General features: G+C 43.0%; 2 protein-coding genes, 2 long non-coding RNA genes and 1 other non-coding gene across 5 annotated transcripts; 2 read left to right on the forward strand and 3 right to left on the reverse strand.

The window, feature by feature from the left end:
- Window positions 1-3823: 3823 nt before the first annotated feature.
- LOC100282059 (uncharacterized) lies at window positions 3824-4524 on the reverse strand. Its single transcript, NM_001154972.2, has 2 exons — window positions 4423-4524; window positions 3824-4279 (listed from the first exon to the last, which is right to left on the reverse strand). Exons 1-2 carry the CDS (start codon window positions 4488-4490, stop codon window positions 4096-4098), a joined length of 252 nt encoding a protein of 83 aa, NP_001148444.1. The 5' UTR covers window positions 4491-4524; the 3' UTR covers window positions 3824-4095.
- A 1310-nt stretch (window positions 4525-5834) lies between these two features.
- On the reverse strand, window positions 5835-9929 carry LOC103629248 (uncharacterized). The gene is made up of 2 exons (XR_554248.4): window positions 9462-9929; window positions 5835-6286 (listed from the first exon to the last, which is right to left on the reverse strand). It is a non-coding gene; the product is annotated as an uncharacterized lncRNA (long non-coding RNA).
- A 2245-nt stretch (window positions 9930-12174) lies between these two features.
- Window positions 12175-15023, forward strand: LOC103629249 (uncharacterized). Its single transcript, XR_002262980.1, has 3 exons — window positions 12175-12692; window positions 13592-14126; window positions 14954-15023. It is a non-coding gene; the product is annotated as an uncharacterized lncRNA (long non-coding RNA).
- A 2852-nt stretch (window positions 15024-17875) lies between these two features.
- TRNAM-CAU (transfer RNA methionine (anticodon CAU)) lies at window positions 17876-17959 on the forward strand. The gene is given in 2 exon segments: window positions 17876-17913; window positions 17924-17959. It is a non-coding gene; the product is annotated as a tRNA-Met (tRNA).
- Window positions 17960-18360: 401 nt separating this feature from the next.
- On the reverse strand, window positions 18361-18997 carry LOC100280901 (metallothionein-like protein type 2). Its single transcript, NM_001158831.2, has 2 exons — window positions 18841-18997; window positions 18361-18741 (listed from the first exon to the last, which is right to left on the reverse strand). Exons 1-2 carry the CDS (start codon window positions 18903-18905, stop codon window positions 18564-18566), a joined length of 243 nt encoding a protein of 80 aa, NP_001152303.2. The 5' UTR covers window positions 18906-18997; the 3' UTR covers window positions 18361-18563.
- Between the last annotated feature and the right edge of the window lie 4796 nt (window positions 18998-23793).

Consider the following 23793-nt stretch of genomic DNA (forward strand, 5'->3'; position numbering starts at 1 on the left):
GTAACCCGACTTGCTCACATAATATCTATATCTATCTACTCCTTAAAAGTACGAGTTTCCACCATCGTGTCTCACATGCGAACGTGTAGGTCTGTTTTTCTTCCCCACGTCTTACCCTAAACAACCAGATAACCTTCCATTCGAATAAGAAGAACAAAAATACGATAATTTCTATGTATATTATTGGATAAGTTAGCACCACCGTTTCTTTAAAAGCATTCCCCTCAGCTCCTCCGCCTCCCGTCTCGTCCTCTGCCCTTCCCACAGATGTCAGTGTTTACCTCGCCCTCGAGGGACTTCCACAGCGTCATGCTCGCGCTACCAGGACAAAGGAGCATCAACTTCGCCGCCGCGTAGGGTTTATTCGGTTGGGTCTGGATTAAAGAGAATTGAGGAATTCAATACCCTTCTATTTAATTTTGACTAGAAATAAATTTAAATCCCTTTTAATCCTTTTTGATCCAGACGTAACCAAACAAGTCCTAGGCGGGCGTTGTGCATTGATGGACGCGTATGGTTTCCTGGCGGCGGCTTGTGTCGAGCTGTGAATAGGATGTGTTCTTTGCTCGGTGTTTGTTGTTCAGTTTATGTCTCTCCCGGCTCCTCCTACTGTATTTGGCTCACAAGTGGTTCGGCCCGAACGAGCTATATTATTGTACTAGTAAATTGTTCGCGCCCCGCCGCGAGTCTTTGATAGATGTGTTTGTACAGTCAAAATAGCGTTGCTTTACACATAATGGACCATTAATATATATGGATACATACATATAAGAGTGGCAGAATTATATGTACAGAAAATTGTTTGTAGTAGTAGAATAATTCGGTCTGCAAATGTAACAACAATAGTCTATTGTGCGTCCTCGTGCGAGGGCAATTCACATGGTAAACACGTGCATAAAAATTATAAGTTCAATCTTTGCATAGAAACCAGCCTGTTCATTTGGCTTTAATTCATATCGACTTTTACTGCCTTCTACAATATTGTCTCTATGGATTGCAGCTGCATTAGTCCAAACAACCGGCTTTAATCTGAAGCGAACAACCCAGGCAAAGGATTTTAATGTAGATATGTGACACACACAAACTGGAATATCTGAGTTTGTTTATATGGGGCAGAACATATCTATTGTGCATATTTTTCAACTCATGGCCTTCTCTGTATGTGGTAATCATAGAGGATTTTTCGGATCATACACACATATCTGAATTTCGCACTGAAGTGGGGTCTATTTTGAAATTCTGAAACCTTGGAACCAACAATACTCATACATTTAAGCAAATTTAAGTTCATTTCGAAAGGAAAACAACTCATAGTAGTGCAAAATAGAGAAAACAAAAACTTCACTCCTACCCAAGGGAAAGAAACTTTGTTATCACTCTATTCCTATGCTGGCTCAGATTACTCTACTTTTCCCCCTCCATTCCAAACATCTTTGCTATCACTCTATTCCTATACTTTTTACTATTATCTTATCTCAGTTTTTTTTTCTATTCCTCTATTTTGCATTCATTTTTTTCCAAACAACTGCAGTTGCTTTTATAGTATAGGGTGATCACTTTAGCTGGCATGTAAAATAGAGGAGCCATTAGCATCATAATGGAAATATAACGATCAACTGGAGTAAGAAAGCAAAGTCAGAGGAGGAAGCAGTAAATAACATGGGGCTAGTCAAAAAATGGTGCCGATCATGAACATATAAAGTAAATTGGTAATAAATCTCAGTTATGTATTGTTGGATTACGCCTAAGAATGGGTCAAGAAGATCTCTGGTTTAGTAGCACGGGGGAGGAGAGGATAAGGTAAAGTGTTTTTTTTAAAATAAACTGCTTGTGTTCTAAATAAAAAAGGCGATTTAAAAATCACCTTGATCTATTTCAAAGAACTGAAAGAAGAATACATGTGGCTTAGCGCTAAGACATTTAGGCATCTCCATATTTAAATGGATCTAGTTAATCAGATGAATGCTAAAGTTTGCTAAGGAATTATACAAAAACATAAGGAGAGTTGATACACTATTGTTTGCTGTAAGTTCTACCGTCAGAGTTCCACATTTTTTTCAGAATCAATATACATAAACAATTAGAATCATCGTTTGACTTAGCTCCATAATTTCGCAGATGTGAATAATAAAAACTATTTTTGTCGTTCCATCCACTCCAAAGTATGATTTCGAGGCAGTAAAGAGAACGACAAACATTTACTACCAATTACTGACATCTGTGATGAAAAATAAATACAACTAAGTAACTGGAACTTACTTCTCGTGCTATCTCCACTGAACTTCCAATTTCCTTTTTGTGAGATGCTGTTAGCGCCTCTTGCTAAGATGCACCTAAAAAAGTACTTCGTATCACGCCTCTACTTAGGATCAAACAATATCTCATGCTGATTAAAAAGAAACTTCACCTCAAATATTGTATTTATTTCTATATATTTATTTTCAGATTGCTACAACTGTGTGTTTGGTCGTCGGCAAAGCGAGCCAGTCGCCCTTGATGTGAAGGGAGGAGAGAGAAGGCAGCAGGGTGAGCTGGAGCCGTGGAGGAGCTGAAGTCACAGTGCAGTTGTAGCTTTGTGGCCACCGGATATGCTATTCAACAGGAGCACTGGAAAGTGGGCACGGAGAACTGTGATGGGGACAGGAGCGTGCCGGCGAGCCCCCTCCCCTGTAGCGAGACGCTGGTGAAGGCACCAAGGGTGTCGCACGCGGCATCCTCGAATCCTCCAGACGGCGCCAGCATGCCGGTGTTGCTACCAGGCGCCCATAACGAGAGCAGGCAGCCCGTCAGGTGCAACAGGGTCCGCAGGGGCAGCGGCGCGCACAGGTGGCTGTTGTCCGCCGCGCAGGCCTCATCCAGGCACATGGCGTAGAGGAGTAGAAGGAAGCGAAGGCGACGAGACGGTTCTTCGTTTGGAGGCGGCTGGGCCTGGGCCTAGAAAGACCGACGCTTCGAGAAAGGGAGTTCGGTTGCGGCCTGTGGCCATTCAAATTGCATTGGACGCACCAAGTTTTTTGTGACGACGTGGACGCACGGGAGCACACGTTTACGTCGCGCTTTGTATATAAGGAAAGGAATACACCAGCACATCACATATGCTTAGACACGATTAGACTGCATGTTCATTTCAGAATCAAGTAACTTTTATTTTCCATCATATATTTCGCTTTAACTTTTTCTTTCTGTCTATTCTTTAGGTTCATTCAATTAAAATCACATTAAGAGCTCTCTCACTCTCTCTCTCGCCGAAAAATATTTCCAAGCACATTAAGATACTCATACATTTGTTCTTTTTGGGCTAGTTAGATATCACTACAGGGCTTTGCTGTGTTTTTTTTTATTTTGTAGGTTAATGAAATAATCAATTTAAAAACTAAAAAAAATAACTGTTCAAATTTATTTAAGAAATTGCGTTCTAGTAGGGAAATTGCCGTAGCATTGCCCATTACTATTCCATTATTTCCTTTATAAAGATATCGATATTCTGTTATCTAAAGGGGCGAAGAGAAAAACCCATAACAGTAGCCGGAACTGTAGCTGGTCATGTCGATGCTTCGAATTTCAGGGTACTCTGCATTATGCAACGATCGTTTCAGAGTCTAACTGTGCTGTCCAAGTGGATCAAGGTACTTAGATACTCTCTCTCTCTCTCTCTCTCTTGGCTCAGTTACTTAGATATCATGAGGTTCTCAGGTTTTCTAGCACTGCAAAGATGTTATCAGTTTTTCACCTCAACAGAGTGAGATGCAGAACTGAAGCAAGCAGTGACGCTGACGCATGGGGCCGTCAGAGAGACACACCACAGACAGACACATGTAGATGTAGTAATAACGCAGAAAAACACGCATATAGATCTAATATTAAATCCGGCACGAGACGGACAGGATCGACGGAGGCGGCATCGCCGTCGTGAAGCCGCGAGGACGTTCAGACGAACCCCAGGACCAGGAGACGCAGGCGAGGAGCGAGCGACCATGGATAATGGCGGGTGCAGTTGACAGGATCTTATTTACTGGACGCCGCTATTATATTTATACGCCTCGTCGTCGTCCTCCTCCTCTCGACTCTCGTGCGCCATCGCCGGGCCGGGCCAGCTCAGTTGCAGCTGCAGCAGGAGCAGCCGCAGCTGGTGCCGCACTTGCAGGTGTTGCAGTCGCAGCCGCCGCCCTCGGTGGCCGCCTCGAAGCCGCCGGCGCTGGCCTTGGTGGTCGGCGCGGCGAGGACCGTGGTCTTGACGCTGCTGGTGGCGGCGGTCTCCACGTCAGGGTACATACCGCAGCTGCATGCATATGACCGGATGGATCACTCATATAATCACATGTACACGTTCAGACGCCGCACACACACCAACACCATCATGCGTCGTCTACATACTCGAGCGTCTCTACTCAATTAACACGATGTGAGATTATCTATTATTACCCGTTGCATCCGCTGCCGCAGGAGCAGCTGGAGCCGCACCCGCACTTGCCGCCGCAGCAAGACGACATGATCACAGGCGAAGGGAGGAGGTGTGGTTCTTGCTTGTGCTGCTGCCTTGTTGCTTTTGCTTGTGATGAGAGGATGGCAGGGTGGGGAGAGGGGTATAAATAGGCGGGGGTGACGAATCGGAGTGGAGTGAACGGCGCACGGCAGCCGGTGGCCGGAAAGAATGGATGCGGGCGGGCGAGCCAGGGACCACCCCCCACGGCCCGACCTGCTCTGCTTTGGGAGCAGGAATACGGATAGAGTAGAGAGACACGAGCCTCTCTTTCCCTGATCTTTTTGGTTTTTTTTTGGAGGCAGAGCCAGAGGTAGGACCGTAGGAGCAAGGGGGAAAAGAGAATCTTGCTGCAGTATTTTCACTCTAATTAACTAGTCATTTTTAAAAAAAAATCAAGTTACGGAAGTTCTTTTTAACAAAAAAAACTAGTTTCATGTTTGCATCTCTAGTAGCCTAGTAGGTGGTTTCCATCACATATTTTATCGGTTTGGGTGTGCACAATCCACTATCCTATCTAGGACTAAGGTTGTCTCCATCAATGTCCTCTATATCTATCTTCGATATTCATTTTTTACAGTATGCTTTAAAAGATTTTATTCTCTATATATCCTTCATATACAACATTCTCTAAATCACGTTATCTATATTCAAATACCTATATTAAAGATATTTTTTATTTTTATTTTTTGTACATATGTATTTGTCATACTCTCAGATGTATTATATATATTTTAGTTTTGCTAAACCGGTTATTTAAAGTATTCAAATGGATAGAGGACCGTTTAGGGAAACTCTATATATAGAGAATCCAACAACGTCTTTTAAATTTAGATGACTGTTTAGAAGACATTGCTGAAAAGCGTATATGACTGTTTGATCCTCTAAATTTAGGATAGAGCACCCTTGTTGGAGCCCGTCTAAGAATTCAGAGGTAGGCTTCAGATATATGTCATAATATATGTATGTTAAACCGGTACCATGGCCAAAAACTCTGCATCTGTGCTCTCTGTTCCTACTGGTGATGGTCACCCAGCAGAGAGACGAGAGGTTGCAGCACCTGCTGCTAGAAGAAGAATGCCATAGTGCCATGGATCGATGCCATGCTCTCGTAGAAGTTTACTGCGCCATTCTCTGCCAGTGCCGTCACTGTCGTATGCAGGTTGCCGAATCAGAATCTTTCCACGTCGTCGGGCGACGATTAGATTGCATAAAAGATCGGACCGACATCAGATCAGTGATCATGGACGCGGCCGGCGTTCGTTAATACTCCCTCTATAGCAAATTAGTAATCGTTTTAGTAGGTCTTTTTATGTCTATATTAAAAATAAATAATATTAAATCTAGACACATATACAAAACATACATATTAATTATTGAACGAATTTGTTAAAAGTCTTATATGACTTCTATTGTGGAACGGAGGGAGTAAACAGTGTAATCTATCGTACAAATTCGCTATTTTACACGATCTGCCGCGGACAGCCTAAGGCTGACTCAAGCAACTCCAAACATGACTGCGGATACGCAAAAAGGTATAAGGAAAAACTATTATTTACTAGTCCAGCATATCACGGATGTGATTGCGTAAAATGTTAGACCTTGTCTCTCATTGCGGATATTCACTGGTACACATCTCTTCCGCAAATCATTGTTTTCAGTCGTTGCCTCCTTTTCCCCTTCCAGTCGAACCCTAGGACCGCCACCAAAATTCAACCTCGTAGACGCGGCTTCGCCATCAACCATTCGCTCCGCCTTCTAGGATGGGCGGAGCAGCTCTGAAGCGCCACCGAGAGAGTTCAGAGGCTAGACGTTCGAAAAAGAGAAGCACCCCATCAGATTTGGGGAAGGACTCGACTTTCGTTAATACTCCCCCTCTACCAAATTAGTAGTCGTTTTAGATCATATTTTTTATGTCTATATTAAAAATAAATGATAATAAATTTAGACACATATACAAAACACATACATCAATTATTGAACGAATTTGTTGAAAGTCTAATACGACTTTTTGTGGAACAGAGGAGTAATAGTCTCTCTCCAACACCTATCTTATCACATGTAACACCACTGGTGTTACATTAACTAAAACTCTGATATGTCATCATAAACATTTGTATTAACTTGCTTACACTTAGAGTGCATTTACTAGGGTAAATGTTTTCTAAAGTGTGATGGTTTTGAGCTAAAGCATAGGACTTAGGGTAAGAGTTTTGCTTGAACTAAGTAGGTGATGGTCATCTCTTAAGAAAGTGACAAGATGGCTTGGAGTCTTAAGTACTAAAGACAAGTTTTAGAACCTAGATTAACTTTACTTTGAAGTGTTAGTCAAGTGGAAGAAACACTTGAGGTGGTGGATCAACTTTAAAACCTAAGTCGAGACAAAGTGAAATATTGTATAACCAAAGCAAACAACTGCTCAACTAATGACACTTTGGACACGAGCTCTATAAACCAAAGTTAGATCTTAGGTCAAAGAATACCTTTGCTTTTTGGAGGAAGGATCAAATTGGTATAACACTTGAAGAAAGTGAAGAACATGTGAAGCCCTAAATTAGTCCCAATAGTGGAATCCTAAATTCATTAAGGATCTTCTAAAAGTCCATATACCAAAGTTGTAGAGCTTGGGAAAGTGAATAACTTTCATATTTAGAGATTTCCAAGTTGTGTAGAGAAATTTGGAGTAATTTGTAAAAGTTCAGTTTGGGTTCAGATTGGAATTCCTGAAAAATAATAGCAACTAGTCAACTTTGGTGTTATGTAACTTCTGATCTATAAACATTTGGAAGGTGGTCATTATAACAAAGTTATAGATCTATATTAGGAGTGTAATTTTGTTTAAGTCAAATGGCCCTAAAGCTATTTGGAACTTAGAGAAAAACTGGTCCAAAGTAGAGCTAACAGATTTTCTGGATTTCAGACTTAGTGCCAATTCAAGAACTGAAGTTTAGTGTTTTGGTCCAACTTTTGAGCTCTCTACTGCTCTATTCATAGAGTTATGGATTATGGCCACCGTAACAAAGTTGAAGAGCTACAATAGGGGTACTAGGTTACTTAAGCCACTTTACCCTAGAAGCATTTGGAACCTAGGAAAAAGAGTGGTTCAAAGTGGTGCTCACAGGTTTCTAGAGTTTCAGATTGTGAACAGTACTGAAACTGAATTTAGTATTGTGTGTGCTGTTTTGGGGTTCTTTTGTGGCTATTCTATAAGGTTTTAGGTTCGGGTGTCTATGGAGGAAGCGAAGACCATAAGATGATGAACAACTTTACTTAAGTGGGCTTGGCTTGATCCTATGCAAAAATTGGAGAAACAAATGTCCAAAGTTGAACTGTCAGATGTTGGTGACCGAGTTTAGTTCAGAAGCTAAAACTGAATTTCAGTGAAGTTGGTTCAACTTTGAAATACTGTAACTTTTAAACCATGAGTCTTTAGTTATTGGTCATTATAGCAACATTGTAGAGCTATTGTAGTAGTGCAAACTTGGTTAAGCTATTTGACCCTAGACTTACATGGAACTAGGTGTAAAGCTTGCTCAAAGTTGGACAGACAGACAATGCTTTAACTGAATTTGGTTCATTTCTGAAAACTGAAATTGTTGTATGGTGCCAAGTTTGGAGCCCTTTTGTGAACAGTCCATAAGGTTTTGGATTGAGGATCTTATAGTAAAGTCAAAGACCATAGGAAGTAGAACAAAGTCCTTATGGAATGTTGGGCCTGGTACAACAAAGAAATGTGAGTAATGTGTCCTCAAACATGACCTGTCAGTCTGTGTGATATAGGCTCAGTTTCAGTTAAATGAAACTGAAATCAGGGTGTTGTGCTCTACTTCAGGGCACTGCAGCTTGTGATGTGTGTGTTTCTAACCTTGGAGTATTATAGCAAAGAGAAAGACCGATACTAGGTGAACAAGTTCCTTGAGGTGAGTGGGGCTTGGTATTGCACATAAGTTAGTGTGAGGTGTCCCAAGTCTGCACTGTCGGTGAAATGGTTTCAGTTAACTGAAACAAGAGAACTCAGTAAGTTCGGTAGAACTTTGGGTCATTATAACTTTTTATCAGTATGTTTTTAACCCTGGGTTGCTGTGGCAAGTTGGTAAAGCTTTGGGTTATGAGCAAGCTCTTTTAAATGTGGTCGGCCTGTCCTTGTCTAGAATGTGTGAAAAAAAGGGACTGAACAGAGGAAGGTGCAGTCAATCAGAGAAGGGTTCAGACTTCAGAGATTGGTTGAATGAAGATCTGAAAAAAGAATTGATGCCACTACGGGCTCTAGTTTCTTCTGATGTGGTGGGAGATAAGATGTAAGTGGGCCTAGGAGTTCCATACGGTAAATATCAGCACCTCATGGTTATCCCAAGGTGATTCCCTCCTGCCTATCCTTTTGTGCACACCCTTGGGTGAGATTCATCGCCCTTGTGTTTAGCTACCCTAAAGACTTTATTCTATGAAGTTCCTCTCTGCCCTTGAGTTCTGGCCTGGGTTCATTGTGGGTATGGTGGTACTCGTGTCTGCAAGTTTGTGTATCTCCCTCCTCGTCGCCTTAGTGATCTGCTCCAGTGCACCGTAGTGTTCTTCCTGTGTCTGTGTCTGGTGACTGCAACAGCCATCTTCTCCACCCCACCGTGGTCATCACACCTCAAGGTGTTCCCCGTTCCTTGCGTTCGTGTTCCCTAATCACCAGGTGGAAGTGATGCTCACTGAACTTTTCCTTCTAACTCTACCGCTTTTGTTTTGTTCGAATGACAGCTCGCCGCCAGTGAACGCCGTCGCACCCAAGGTTATTAAAACGACGAAACGTTGAAACACTCATGGGTGAGTTTTAACTTTTAAACGGTTTAAACAAAGTTTAAACGTAGTTTTAAACAACATAGGGAAATTTCAATATATCATAATTTCATGCAATTATATCAAGTCAAATACCAAACAACCAACATAAGTTCACATAATAATATTGTGCAAAATGACATGTCCACAACCACATTACCTTCAGCAAGCGAGCAACAGGAACAGGAACAGACGCAAAGCTGTTTGTTTGAGCAACTGCTGAAGCAACAGCAAGCGAGGAACAACGGGGCAGTGGGAGTGCGGGACAGCAGGGCAACAACAAGCGAGCAACAGCAAGCGGACAGTGGGACAGGCCGACGGGCGGACAGCGGGAGTGCGGGACAGGGCGGCCGGACAACAAGCGAGCAATAGCAAGCCAAAGGAGGCGGGGCTGGCGGGGGGCGGACAGGCGGAGCTGAGCGGCTGAGCAAGGGGGAGGGAGGAGGTTGCACGGGAGGAGGCGGCTGCATGGGGGAGAAGGCGGTGGCCTGGAGCACGGCCGGGGGAGGGAGGAGACTGCACGGGGAGAAGCGGCGGCCTGGAGTGCGACCAGATAGCGCTAACCCTAAACCTGGGCGGCTGGGCGGGAATTGGGCTCGGCCAAATTCTAGCAGGTGGCAAATAAAACGCTCAAAACGCGATGTTTCACTCTATACCGCGTTTAAACGTCAAAACGCGACGTTTAAACGGCGTTAAACGACGTTTTACAAAAAATCGTAAAACGTTTTGTCGTTTCAGTTTCTACAAGCGTTTTATAGTTTAAACGTCGTTTTAATAAGCATGGTCGCACCCTGTTAAAAATCTAATGTGGACATCTATGGTTACCATGACTTCGCACTCCTTAATTTTAGAAATCTCTACTACTCATTATGTAGCTAATGTAGGCGTGCACATCCCATTGTTCTGCCGCTGCCGCGGCCGCCCCCCGCCCCCGCATCCCGCCCGCAATCAACGCCTCCGCCGCCGCAGCCCTTCCAGAAATCTCCATCCCGAAACCTCCGTGCCCCCGCCTGACCCCGTTCATCCCGCAGCCCCCGCCCCCTGTGTCGCCCTCAACTCTCCGAAAACCTACCGACTTGGGTCCAAGCGGGAGGGATGACGGCGGAGGAGCTCCTTTCTCGACGTCGAAGCGCGGCCCATGGCGTCCCCGACCCACGCCCCTGTGGCCTCTCCCCCGTCCGGTGGCTGCGATGATGACCTTCGCCACGTCATCACGCCCCTGCACAACCCCGCTCCACGACCCCGCGATGGGATCACCCATTCCCCCCTTCCGGGCGCGATGGGATCTAGGAGCGGCAAGAGGTCCTCCTCCATCTTCGGCAACGAGCTCCTATAGGTCCTGCCTGGACGAACCACCCTCGGCCACGGAACCGCGAACGGCCTCACCGAGCGCCGTGACCCACCGCCGGATCTCGGTCTCTTCTTCCGATGCCATGAACCTGTGTACCGCGGGGGTCACGTCGTGGCGCCGCTCCCACGAGCGCACCAGGACGCCGGCTTGGAGGTACTTGCACACAAGGGTCGAGCTCGGACGTCGTAGCGGTGCGGAGGGCCTCGGCCGTAGCATGCCCCGCCCCGCCACGCATGCCTGCGCGGTCGGTGTCCCGCAGCACCCACACCGAGTGGCCCGTCTTCAAAGTCATCCTCGTCCTCTCCTCCTGGCTCAACGAGACCATCAACGTCTGGATGTTCATGTACGGATCCACTGCCGACTCGCCTCTCCTCATCTCCTGAGCCGACATTTCTTTGTTCGTGTGGTTTCCTGCGTATCGCTACCGAAGCCTAAAACAGATGCTCTTGTGGGTGCAGGCACCTGCTCGGGTTCATGCTGTTCTTCGACCTCACCCTGGTGCACCTCGGCCAGTACTTCACCAAGGTGTCTGGTATGATTGGGCACCTCTCCTGGTGAGCCACTACTACTCTTCAGATTTTGCTACTTAATCATCTTATGCCAGTGCAAATTAGTCGACATCGTTTGAGGCTTCTAGCCATTGCTCCCTTCGTCCCCAGCTCCGGCGACCGAGCTCCAACCAGGGACGTCTAGCGCTAGCGCCCAGGACGCACGGCGGCACGGCCCCCTGCTCCTCTATCCTCAGCGCCGAGCCCCTCCGTCCTGTTTCTGACAGCAAAAGCCCAGCCCCTGCGGCAAGCTACCTACTCGATGGAATGCCCAGCCGCTTGTCGGATCTGCGCAGCCCCTGCGCGACGTCACAAACTCCGGTGAAACCTCGTTGCCCTTGCTGCTCTCGAGCCCCTTATGTTTGATAAAATGTTAAAACTACTGAATGATTGTTCTACTGCATGATCCCTAGAACGGTTATACGCGCCTCACACAAGCATGCGCTGAATTTCTTGCTTTCCCAACCCTATTGTTTTTTTGGGTGTGTATGGTTTTCCCAGGTGAGGTCCAGATCCAAATCCAATGTTCGTTGTTTGCATGAGTAAGGCATATAGGGGCACTGAATCGAAGTGTCAAGATGCAGTCTCGCCTTTTGGAATATCAATGTGCTGTTGATTTCTTTGGATTATGAAATTTGCAGTGAATTGTGAGCAGTATTCAGTTTGATGAGAGAACTTGTGACATTTTGGCTGGCTTGCAGGCAGTCAGGCGGGATAACAAGCAGAGGTTTAGTCTATTGGAGGAAGATGGCGAGCTGTTGATCCGGGCGAACCAGGGACACACAGTAATAGTATGTTCTCTGTCCGAGATTTCCTACAGTGATAGTGAAGTTGTTTACACAAAGCATTGTGTATTTACCATGATCGTTCACTTTCCCTTTAATATTTTTGTGAGATGGAAATGTTTTTTTGCAATAACATCTACTGGTACAATGGTTAGTGTTCCTCTGTCCTTCTATTGCTTACTACTAATGCTTAGGAACTGAGAATGTGATAATTGGAATGCTTGCAAGATTACATTCATGGAATGGTAAAGCGAAGGTTCCATTCACAATTTGTTTTTATGCATAATACTTATATTCTGATAGTTTCCCTTCTTTGTATATGCCCTCTTCCAATCCGCCAATTGCTGCACTCCAAAATTTGTTTAATATATTAAAGATTAATTTGGTCTGTGGAGATCGATTTCTTATGCTTACAGACTTTTATATCTCATCAGTGCTATCTTTCTAATTCTGGCCAATTGCCTTACAAGTGGTCTGTGGAGATCGATTTCTGCTGCTCGCGGACGGATGCCGAAGGATGGGGCAACCTACCTAACATCTGCTTTATTTTTTTCTTCCTACGATGGTTTCCCAACAAGACGTCGCTGCGGATGGCGGTGGCCCGGATCAAGCTGCTGCGGAATCGCAAGGAGGTGCAGGTACACCAGATGCGTCACGAGGTCGCGCAGCTCCTCGAGGCCAACCAGGACATGACCGCGCGCATCAGGGTACGTGCCTTCCCCGCCACCTGGTTACCTCCCTAATGGTTCATCTTGTTCGCCATTTCACCCTGCCCATTGGTCGGAATTTGACTCGATGCGCCTCCCAGGATTCCATTCGTGGTAGCACAGTTGACCTCGTGGTTGTAGAATTCGATAACGCGTCGCGTGGACTTGGCTTCTAAAGCTAGAGCATTCTGGCCTCAAGCTGAGTACGACTTAGTTGCCCGTTGCAGCCTAGGTGTTTGTTTATATGCGTGCAAATGGACAAATTGTCTGCAATTCGGGGTGGATGTGCATGCTCTGACCCCTAGGTAGGTCGTGGTTTATGATTGTTGGACATGTAGCCATCTTGCTAACCGTGGACTGCAATGACTTTTGATAATTGGGACTTGCTTGATAATATTTTAGTGCTGGTTATTCCGCGTCATGTGCCTTCCCTGTGCACGCCAGCACATACACTGTAGCCTGAGTTTGTCCACTGGTGGTTATTGTGCGGAAGAGAGCTTGTGCTTCTGAATATCTGGTTTTCTGTATTTCTTTGTTCAACGCTGATGTTCCATGGGGCATTGGATTCTCGCAGATATAAGTGTCAAAGTGTGTGATTTTCTTTCCTGGTTTATGTAGAACCAATGTCAGCTGATTATACTTGTTCCATATTTACTCTTGCATGCCTGTCTCTGCAAACGTATGTGCAAAAGTATTTAATGTTGTACACAACTTTCTTCCGGTACTGCTGTCCTGGTAGGTAAACTCTGCTAGGCTCCAACTTACAAGCCATATAACATGACTAGATCGTTTTAGTTCAGATGAAATGTGCACAAACAACCGTTGTAACATGTCTTAATAGTACTATGTCAGCACAGAGCTCATTATTTCTTACCGACTCTGTTTTATTTCTCCCACAGGTTGAACATGTCATAAGGGAAGAAAAGTTCATGCAAGCATATGACTTGATTGAAGTATACTATGAACTTATAGTAGCACGTCTGTCCATTATTGATTCACAGAAGTAAGGCAACCTTTTCTTTCTATTATGCAAACCTATATTTGTTGTTCCATGATTTTAGTTGTATAGTTTTGTTTCTTGATCTGAGGTTATAGAAGCAGCGGCGGAGCACAGCCAACAAATGAGGTATGGCAGTCGCGGGGGGTGCTGTGTGCGCCACACGTTGAGGCGGGTCGCTAATGGCATCGTAGGCTCATGGCGGATTGGAAGAGGGCAGGAGGCATTGTCGCTCTAGAACATTGTTGCTGCTTTGCATTGACGTACACTGTTGCATTGCACAATCTTTTGCAGATGTGTATCTTGCTGGAACGGTCATGTTGATATTTGGGATGGGTCTCTACAGTCTCTTCGTCAGCAACGCTTTTGCGGATGTTCGTTCTGAATACAAACGTGCCCTGAGCGGATCGTCGCTGTTCTAGATGTTCGCTTTGAAGGTAACCGTCAGAATTTGAAATCTCCATCATTTTTATATACCTTTTGAAGTACAATATATATGAAGCAAGCCATATTATTCTGTTTGCTTACGACCATTATTAGTCACTAAAGAATTAAAGATCCACTGCCTATCTCATCCAACAGAAATTAAGATACCTTTATTTTTTTTAAAAAAAAATATGCTAGAATTAGCAGGTTCTAATCTTCACATATCCCACCGGGACGTATGGAAACTTCAGGCCGTTGTTACCTCAATGAGCGGTGTTCTCCGTTCTACAAAAGGGGAATTTTTGGTGACTTTCGCTTGTCTTGGAAAGTGACATCAGATGATTTATCTCAATCTTGGACCTTCTATTTTTGGCCAATCACATGAGCTGGACTCAGATGTCGTGGACTTAATTTGTGAAAGGTGCCCACATCGTTTTCTGAACCTGCCAAGTTTCTGAAATGGCATAACATTCTATATGAACCTATAAACTGTTGTTAGGATATCAGGTTTCTGTTATGAGTAACAGGGATATTTGGTTTTTGTACTTACCTATATGGTCATATATGAACCTATAAACTATTGTTAGGATAGATACAAGGTGTGCATGGTCTTCTTTTTGTTGGTTCATACTTACATATGTAGACCATATTTTATCAACTTATAAAAAGTTAATGCTGCACTGATGTTTATCAAAGAACTCTACTTTTTCTATGCACCAGTGAGAACATAGTTACAAACTGCATGCTGCTTTGCTTTCCATCTGAGTCTACAGAAATAAAATAACGTGAGTGCTATTGATTCCCTATTTATGGCCTATGGGTTTATCGGTTTTTGTAGCCATTAAAATCCTAGAATGGAGATCACACAGTTGGGAAGCTCTTCAAAGGAACCAAATAATATAGTTGTAAGTGTTTTCTTATCACATGTATCTTGGTATTTCAAAGTACTCCCGTTGATTGACATTCATTATATATTGTAACCTTGTTGCTTAAATCCCACTTTGGTCTTTGATTGTAGATCATTCTTCTTTGTATCATCATAGGAGGAAAGACAAAATGTTTTAGTATTGCACTGTTTATCCCTCTGCCTTTGGTTGTTACAAACCGTCTGGCCTTCCCTGACCTCTTGGGAATGCACCTATGTTTCAGTTTACCTTGGATTAGCTGCGAGCACTATCTTGTTATTGCTTAAAGAAACTATTTGTTCTTTGTTGTGTGCCTATGAGCCTAAATCATTACAGCCTGACCCTGTTGTCAAACTTGCAAGGTTTGATCCTTTTATCTCTCGTATCCCACATTGGGTTAGAGATCTTCTTCAGAGAACTAAATCTTTTACTCCTTCCAGTAATGTTTTCAAATCATCTAATTGACCTTAGTCGCCATGGAGCGATCATCTAGACTAATCGTAGCTAAGCGTTATGCACAACTAATCGTTAAGCACTGATAACCCTAATTAGTTGTACAACTTGATAACTTTGATTCTGATTAGTTGTACAACTTGATAGCTTTTCTTCAGTGTATTGTGTAGGTGTTGTTGAATCAGCTGGGAGACAAATCACATAGCTTTCGTGACAGAGTTAATGAAGACTTCATTGAACAATATGGAGGCGAGAAAGCAACAGTTGCTACAGTGAACAACTTGAAGAGAGACTTGGGTGTGTCCCCTTTGGTCAGTTTATATAATATTTCATAAATCATTTATATCCCTTAACTTTGTTGACTAACATCTATTTGTTTTTACCATTAAGGTTCAAAGCATAAACAGCACATGCAGACTCATGTACTGCGTGGACCACCTTGAGGAGGTTAGCAAGCTTGCTAAGGTGAAGTCCCAACTCTTCAGAGTCAAAGGAGTTATGATGTTCAAAATAAATTTTTTATTCTATATTTCAAGGGAATCTCTAAACTGCCTAGAGCGCTTGGGATGTTGAGCTACAATTTCAGGTGTCAGTGTCGGATTCAAATACCTTTTTTCGAAATAGAGATTAGCATCCCACTATATGGCCACAGGCCAAATGTGGCTACCTATTTTCTGCATCCAAAATGTAGTCAGATTAGCCTTCTCACCCTACAACAGAGTCAAACCAAACCCATCATTCAGTTATGGCTTCATCAACGGGAACCCAGAAATCGAGGTCTGATGTCTTTGGTGAGGGTGCTGCCCATGATGATGAAGGTTGTTCTGTCCTCTGTGTTGAACATCAAAATTTCTCTAATGAATTGTTTACTGATGTTCATATAGTAGAGAGCAAATTTGTTTATGTTGGCAACGTGCCATCATCTGTTACTAAGGCTGATCTTGAAAATGAGTTCAAGAGATTTGGTTGGCTTATTCCTGACGCTTTTGCTATTAGAAGCCGAAAGATTTGCTGTTAATTTGTCTTTTGATTCTCCACTGTCGATAACACAAGTTAACCTATTAATTGATTTGATTTTGCATCCAAATTACGGGCACATACGTACAACAAACTGTTGCATGATTTTGGCAATTTTCTTTTCAATTTCCATAGCAAAGTATAGACATATACGTTACATCTCTACTATTTCGTATTCTGCCATTCCCACTCCCTGTTCTGCCTTTCTCATTCCCTCCTCCCCGCACAACCTGTTCTGCCTTTCCCATTTCCTCCTCCCCGCATAGTCTATTTCTATGTTCTGCCATACCACGTACATCTCATGTTTAGCTAAAATTAAAAAACACAAATGACCCTACAGTGAACAACTTGAAGAGAGACTTGGGCGTGTCCCCTTTGTATATAAGTTACTGTGATATTATATGTCTCCGTCGCAACGCACGGGCACTCACATAGTAAACAATAATTATATAAAAAATAGTGTAGAGCGAACAATTCAACTCACGCCCCATGTTCTAGAAATTTGGAGCTAACCACTATACCACACGTAACTTTGTGTTTAAAAATAAATAATAATTATATTTAAATAAATATCTGATATATAAAAATCGTGCAAAGTACGGCAAATTGGCTATAATCTAAAAGAAAAATAAACAGGCGTCATGTCCCCTTCCAATTAGGGGTGGATAACGAGCCAGCTCGGCTCGACTCGTCCGAGTTCGAGCTGGCTCGTTAAGCTAACGAGCCAGCTCGGCTCGGCTCGTTAAGGTAACGAGCCACGGAGTCAGCTCGGCTCGGCTCGTTTACGAGCTCGAGCTGGCTCGTTTAGCTCGTGAGCCAGAGCAGAAAAAAAATAAAATGTATATAATAATTATTTTTAGTTAATTTCAAACTAATTTAACAATAGAAAAAAATAATTATTATACTCATAGTTTCACAAACCACGTCAATATAACACCAAATTAGCATAATTCATCACTCATTAATTCACAATTCACATACATGTTCATCAGTTTAACCCATAATTATATTTCATAGACCAAATTAACACATAGGCACAGTTCATTAATCATTAGTTTAATTCATAGGCCATAGACACCTTACATATATATAACATGCTCATCAATTATTCTGTAAATGATATGTATATAATTTCGTTTTACTGGAATATGGTAGCTCGTTTAGCTCGCGAGCTGGCTCGTTAACGAACCGAGCTAGGATGTCAGCTCAGCTCGTGACAAAATTCAAACGAGCCGATCCGAGCCGAGCCGAGCTGACCATGAAACGAGCGAGCCAGCGAGCCACGAGCATTTTGTCCAGCCCTACTTCCAATGTTGTTTATTACTCCGTATCAACATTGTGACAACGTTGTTTTTGATGCAATTCATCTGCACAGCTGTTAGAATGGGGTGGTGGCGCAGTTGGCTAGCGCGTAGGTCTCATAGCTGTGAGTGATCCTGAGGTCGAGAGTTCGAGCCTCTCTCACCCCCCAAAATTCGGTCGAAACCATGATGAAAAAGCTCCGTGACGTTTATGGGTCACATCCTGTCATCTTTTCAGATATGATACGAGCACCTCTGAGCTTCGATATTTTTTTCCCTTTCTTTTTTCTCCGGCCTTGCAGTCAATTTTGGTCCGTTGATTTATTTTAAGTAGTCCAAACGCGTAGCTTGCCAGTCCACCGCCGTCGCAGGCTCGCAGCTGCCCCTGCCCGCCACGATGCCGCCTCCTCCACTGTCGCTGTGCCTTCACCTCTGAATTGCTGAAATTAACAGCATGGGCTTCTTCTGAAGCTTGTTAAGTAGCCAACTAGTTGATATGGATCCATGCATCAGACAGACGCGCGCAGAGAAGACACGCAAGAAACCGGCACATGTAATAACGCAGAAAAAACACAAATACATGCATATAAATATTAAATCCGGCACGAGACGGACATGACCGCGAGCACGTTACAGATGAACATGAACCCCAGGAGCGACCATGGATCGATAATGGCGGGTGCAGTTGACAGGATCTTATTTAGACGCCGCTATTATATTTATACGACTCGTCGTCGTCCTCTCGACTCTCGTGCGCCATCGCCTGACCGGCTCAGTTGCAGCTGCAGCAGGAGCAGCCGCAGCTGGTGCCGCAGTTGCAGGTGTTGCAGTCGCAGCCGCCGCCCTCGGTGGCCGCCTCGAAGCCGCCGGCGCTGGCCTTGGTGGTCGGCGCGGCGAGGACCGTGGTCTTGATGCTGCTGGCGGCGGCGGTCTCCACGTTAGGGGACATGCTGCATGCATGAGGATCGGATGTAATACTCGTCATGGAAGCGTCTACTCGATCGTCATGAAAGCATGTAGTACTCGTCATGTGAGGTATCTGTTATTACCAGTTGCATGAGCTGCCGCAGGAGCAGCTGGAGCCACAGTCGCACTTGCCGCTGCTGCAAGACATGATCACAGGCGAAGGGGAGCAGGCGCTAGCTGTGCTAGGAGGAGGAGGAAGAAGAAGAAGAGGTGTGGTGCCTTGTTGCCTGTGATGAGGATGATGGCAGCGGGCGGGGATGGGTATAAATAGGCGGGGGCGGCGGAGTGGAGGGCGAACGGGAGCCGGCCGGCGGACGGAAAGGATGGATGCGGGCGAACCAGGGACCACACCCACCACCTGCCCTGCTTTGGGAGTAGGAATACGGATAGAGAGACGTGAGCCTCTCTTTCCCTGAACCTTTTTGGTTTTTTTTTCTTTTGAGGGAAAGGGAGGAGGAAAGGTGAAAAAGGGAATTTTGCTGCAGTGATTTCATTTTAATTAGTTTGATACTTTGTCCATTATGAATTATAGGTAATTTTCTCAATGCACTGCGTAGTGTTGAAAGTTGGACGGGCCGGGCTAGGTCGGCATGCACGGCTCAGGTACATCGTGCTTCGGACCAACTTATTTTGAACTAGCATGACACAAAATAATTTTAGGCTGTGTTATGTCATGCTCAAATACCAAAAGAGAGGCTAGACCTAGTCCTAAAGCACGCAGGGCTAATGCTTGCCAGCTCAAACATGTCACGAAATAAAAAAACTTATATATACGTCTAGAATATGTCTTTATATATATAAAGACATATTCTACTGTGATACCAGTGTTTTCTATAACTTTATTGAGGAGATCAATATTATTGAAGTACAAAAAAGCTCTATAGAGATGATTGTTTTTGTACTGGCGTTTTTTATAACTGACAGCGCTAGGGGCCAATAAAAATATTAGCTTTCACGAGCGATTAATTGAGAATCGCCAGCACTAATAATTTTCAGAAAACATAAACTGAGTTTTAAAATAGCAAAAAATGTATTTTTATTCGGGAAGCCTCCGTCTGTCCATCTCCATCAAAGTCGCAAGTCGCAGTATTTTTCATGGCTATGCAATAGCTAGGAATCAAACCCACAGTAAAATTATTAGTTTTCACATACAGTTAATTGAGAATCGTCTTAGAAATCAATTTCTACTCGCGATCAACATAATAAAATCGTCAGTACTAATAATTTTTAGAAAACATAAAGAGTTTTTAAAATAGTAAAAAATGTATTTTAATTTGCGAAGCCCCCGCTCGACCGTCTCAATCAAAGTCACAATTCGCAGCACCGCAATACTAATAATTTCTAGAAAATAGCAAAAAATGTATTTTAATTTGGAAAGCACCCACCAGCATTTTTAGCTAGAAATCAAACCCACAACCTCACACTCATGTTAAGCCTCCCCTACCACTCTACCTATGACATGACTTATACTTATAGTACAACTTTATTGGCCACGTACTATAACTAACTGAGCATAAATTGACTATTTGAGGCCGTAAAAACTTTTAAACAAAAACGTTGACAACTACAAAGTTGAACAACTTTTGATGTTCTATAACTTTTGCTTTGATACTTTTTCCATCCGATGTCGTTTGCAAAATTTGCATTTTAAATTTAACAAGATGACTTCAAATAAAAAAAGTTGTCAACTATAAAGTTTCGTAACTTTTCGAGGTCTGCAACTTTTATTTTGGTAGTTTTATTATCCGAGATCGTTTGTAAAACTCAAAAATTAATGATAAAAATGTTTTGTAGTGGCGGTTTTTTAAGGAAACCGACACTAGGAATCATGGATTTCTACAAACAGCTATTGATGGTTTTCTTAAGAAACCGTCTATAAAAATAGCACGGCTATTGATAACTAAATCCATGTGTACGAAATAGTCCTCACTGTAGACTTAGAGTTTTTTTTCCACGTTTAATTAATAGTCAGATGTATGCATATTAAAAATGCACTATGGCCAAAAACTCTGCAGTTGTGCTCGCTGTTCCTCTTGATGATGCTCACTCAGCAGAGTGACGAGAGATAGCAGCACCTGCTAGAAAGAAAAAAAATGAATCGCTGCCATGGATCGATGCCATGCTCTGCTATCAAACCCACAGTAAAATTATTAGTTTTCACATACAATTAATTAAGAATCGTCTGTAGATATCAATTTCTACTCACGATCAACATAATAAAATCGCTAGTACTAATAATTTTTAGAAAACATAAAGAGTTTTTAAAATAGCAAAAAATGTATTTTAATTTGGGAAGCCCCCGCTCGCCCGTCTCCATCAAAGTCACAATTCGCAGCACCCCAGTACCAATAATTTCTAGAAAATAGCAAAAAATGTATTTTAATTTAGAAAGCACCCACCAGCATTTTTAGCTAGAAATCAAACCCACAACCTCAAACTCACGTGAAGCCTCCCCTACCACTCTACCTATGATATGACTTGTACTTATAGTACAACTCTATTGCCCACATATTATAACTAATTGTGCATAAATTGACTATTTGAGGCCATAAATACTTTTAAACAAAAACGTTGTCAACTACAAAGTTGAACAACTTTTGATGTTATATAACTTTTGTTTTGATACTTTTTTCATCCGATGTCGTTTGCAAAATTTGCATTTTAAATTTAACAAGATGATTTTAAATAAAAAAGTTGTCAACTATAAAGTTTCATAACTTTTCGAGGTCTACAATTTTTATTTTGATAGTTTTATTATCCGAGATCGTTTGTAAAACTCAAAAATTAAGGATAAAAATATTTTGTACTGTCGGTTTTTTAAGAAAACCGACACTAGAAATCATGGATTTCTACACAAACGGCTATTGATGGTTTTCTTAAGAAACCGTCTATGAAAATAGCACGGCTATTGATAACTAAATCCATCTGTACAAAATAGTCCTCAATGTAGACTTAAGAGTTTTTTTCCACGTTTAATTAAATAATCAGATGTATGTATATTAAAAATGCACTATGGCCAAAAACTCTACAGTTACGCTCGCTGTTCCTCTTGATGATGCTCACTCAGCAGAGTGACGAGAGATAGCAGCACCTACTAGAAAGAAAAAAAAAATGAATCGCTGCCATGGATCGATGCCATGCTCTGCTAGAAGTTTACCCGTCACTCTCGTATGCATGTTGTGGAATCAGAATATTTCTTCGCTAGGTGGGCGGGCCACGATTGGGGTTGCCGGTTGCGTAAAAGATAAGGCCGACATCAATCAAAGAGATCAGTGATCATAGATGCAGCTCCCAAATTTTGTTTCTAACTGTCGTCCCATTCCTCCCCTTCCAGTCAAAGTGTCATCGATGGAGTTCAGAGAAGCGCCCCATCGGATCCGGAACAGGACTTGGCGAATTCGGTCGACGATAGCTGCAACGACGCGGTCTGCCGAGGAGGTCCCGCGAAGGTCCCTGCAAGGCAAGTTTCTTCCGTCGTAATCCTGTGGTCAGCCGCAGAGTTACAACTAAGGAAAGCAAGGCTCATTGTTCGTCTTTTATCGATCTGTATGGGATGGCTATTGATGTTGTACATGTTCTACTTCGTGTGATTCTACTAGACGTGGAGGTCTTTGGTCGTCTTCTTTCCACGGCCTTACCATCTAGAGTAATTACTTGAATTTCGAACACCTAACAGTATGAACTAATGTTTCTGTTCATATGCATGCAGAACACAAAACTGGATTTACACACCAATGCAAGCCTTCTTGCACATGAATCAATTCTAGAGTGTGATCCCTTTGCACCAGTCTAGTGTGAACCAACCAAACCCTACATATGTTATATGTACTAGGCCATTTGTCTAGCTATACAATCCAGGCCACATCAGCCTTAATCACAAAGAAACCAAATCCCATCGGGTGTGAATACCTACTAGTTGTCATGCCCATCTACAAATATCATAGTACCATACAATTAGGAGGCATCTACTTGCTTGCTATTTAGTAGACACATTACTTTCATGAGCCTAATATAAACTAGGAATGCATGGAATTAACCTTTGAAATTTGTCTCGAGTGGGGTGAATAGTTGAAACATGAAATTTTAACTCAAAACAATAAACTTCTTCCAAGATATTTAATTCTAAGTGTTAGAACAAGTGGGGTTGGTCAGGAATAAATCCAAGTTTATTTTTTGCGATATGTTGCCAATAAATATTGGTGAGAAATTAAACTTAGCAACAATTGTATATGAATGGAGAGAAATGCAAGGATAAGCTTAGAGAGGAAGGACACAAAGAAAATCACAAAGAAAGCACAAAGAGACGCGGCAATTTGTTTACCGAAGTTCAGTTTCACAAATAAAATGTGTCTCCATTGAGGAGTCCACAAAGGATCCAGTTTCTTTCAACCCTTTCCTCATTTAAGTGATCACTAAGATCAAACTTGAGTTCCCATTCAATATAGTCAATGGTAAGACGGAGTCTCCACAAGGCTCTCCACAACTAGGAGGCTCTTGCCCACTTTATAATCTCAATAGAAGCTTAGGTCCAAGGCTCAAAGATCACAAACATACTCCACAATGTTGCTCAACACAAGTTCTCACTTGCAAATCACTCAAAGGATGGCTATCGCTACACACTCTACTGAATTTGAGACACTTGGATCACTTTGATGTTTGGATGTGTTGTTGTACCATGTATGCTTTGTATCTCGGCTCTTGGATGTTAAACCAACTTGTTAGGGTCATATTAATAGGCTCCCAAGGCCCATAGAGTCGCTCAAAGTCCACTACAAAACTGCTCAGAAATTGGTCACACTGGACCGGGCCAATGGTGACAGAACCTCTCACTGCGGCTTTGTCCCATCAGTGACTATTGTGGTAAAGTTGTCAGCTTGTCATTGCACACCGAACTGGTCCCGTTGCACATCCGACCCACCACGTCAGCCAACTGTTGGATCTTCTGCTACCGACCGTTGGAAACACAGTGCGTTTGGTGCACACTAGACCTGGTCTGGTGCATTAGCTAGCAAAGTACAAAAAACAAGCTCTCTATG

The sequence above is a fragment of the Zea mays genome, chromosome 6 (assembly GCF_902167145.1).
Source record: "Zea mays cultivar B73 chromosome 6, Zm-B73-REFERENCE-NAM-5.0, whole genome shotgun sequence".
Classification (NCBI taxonomy): Eukaryota; Viridiplantae; Streptophyta; class Magnoliopsida; order Poales; family Poaceae; genus Zea; species Zea mays.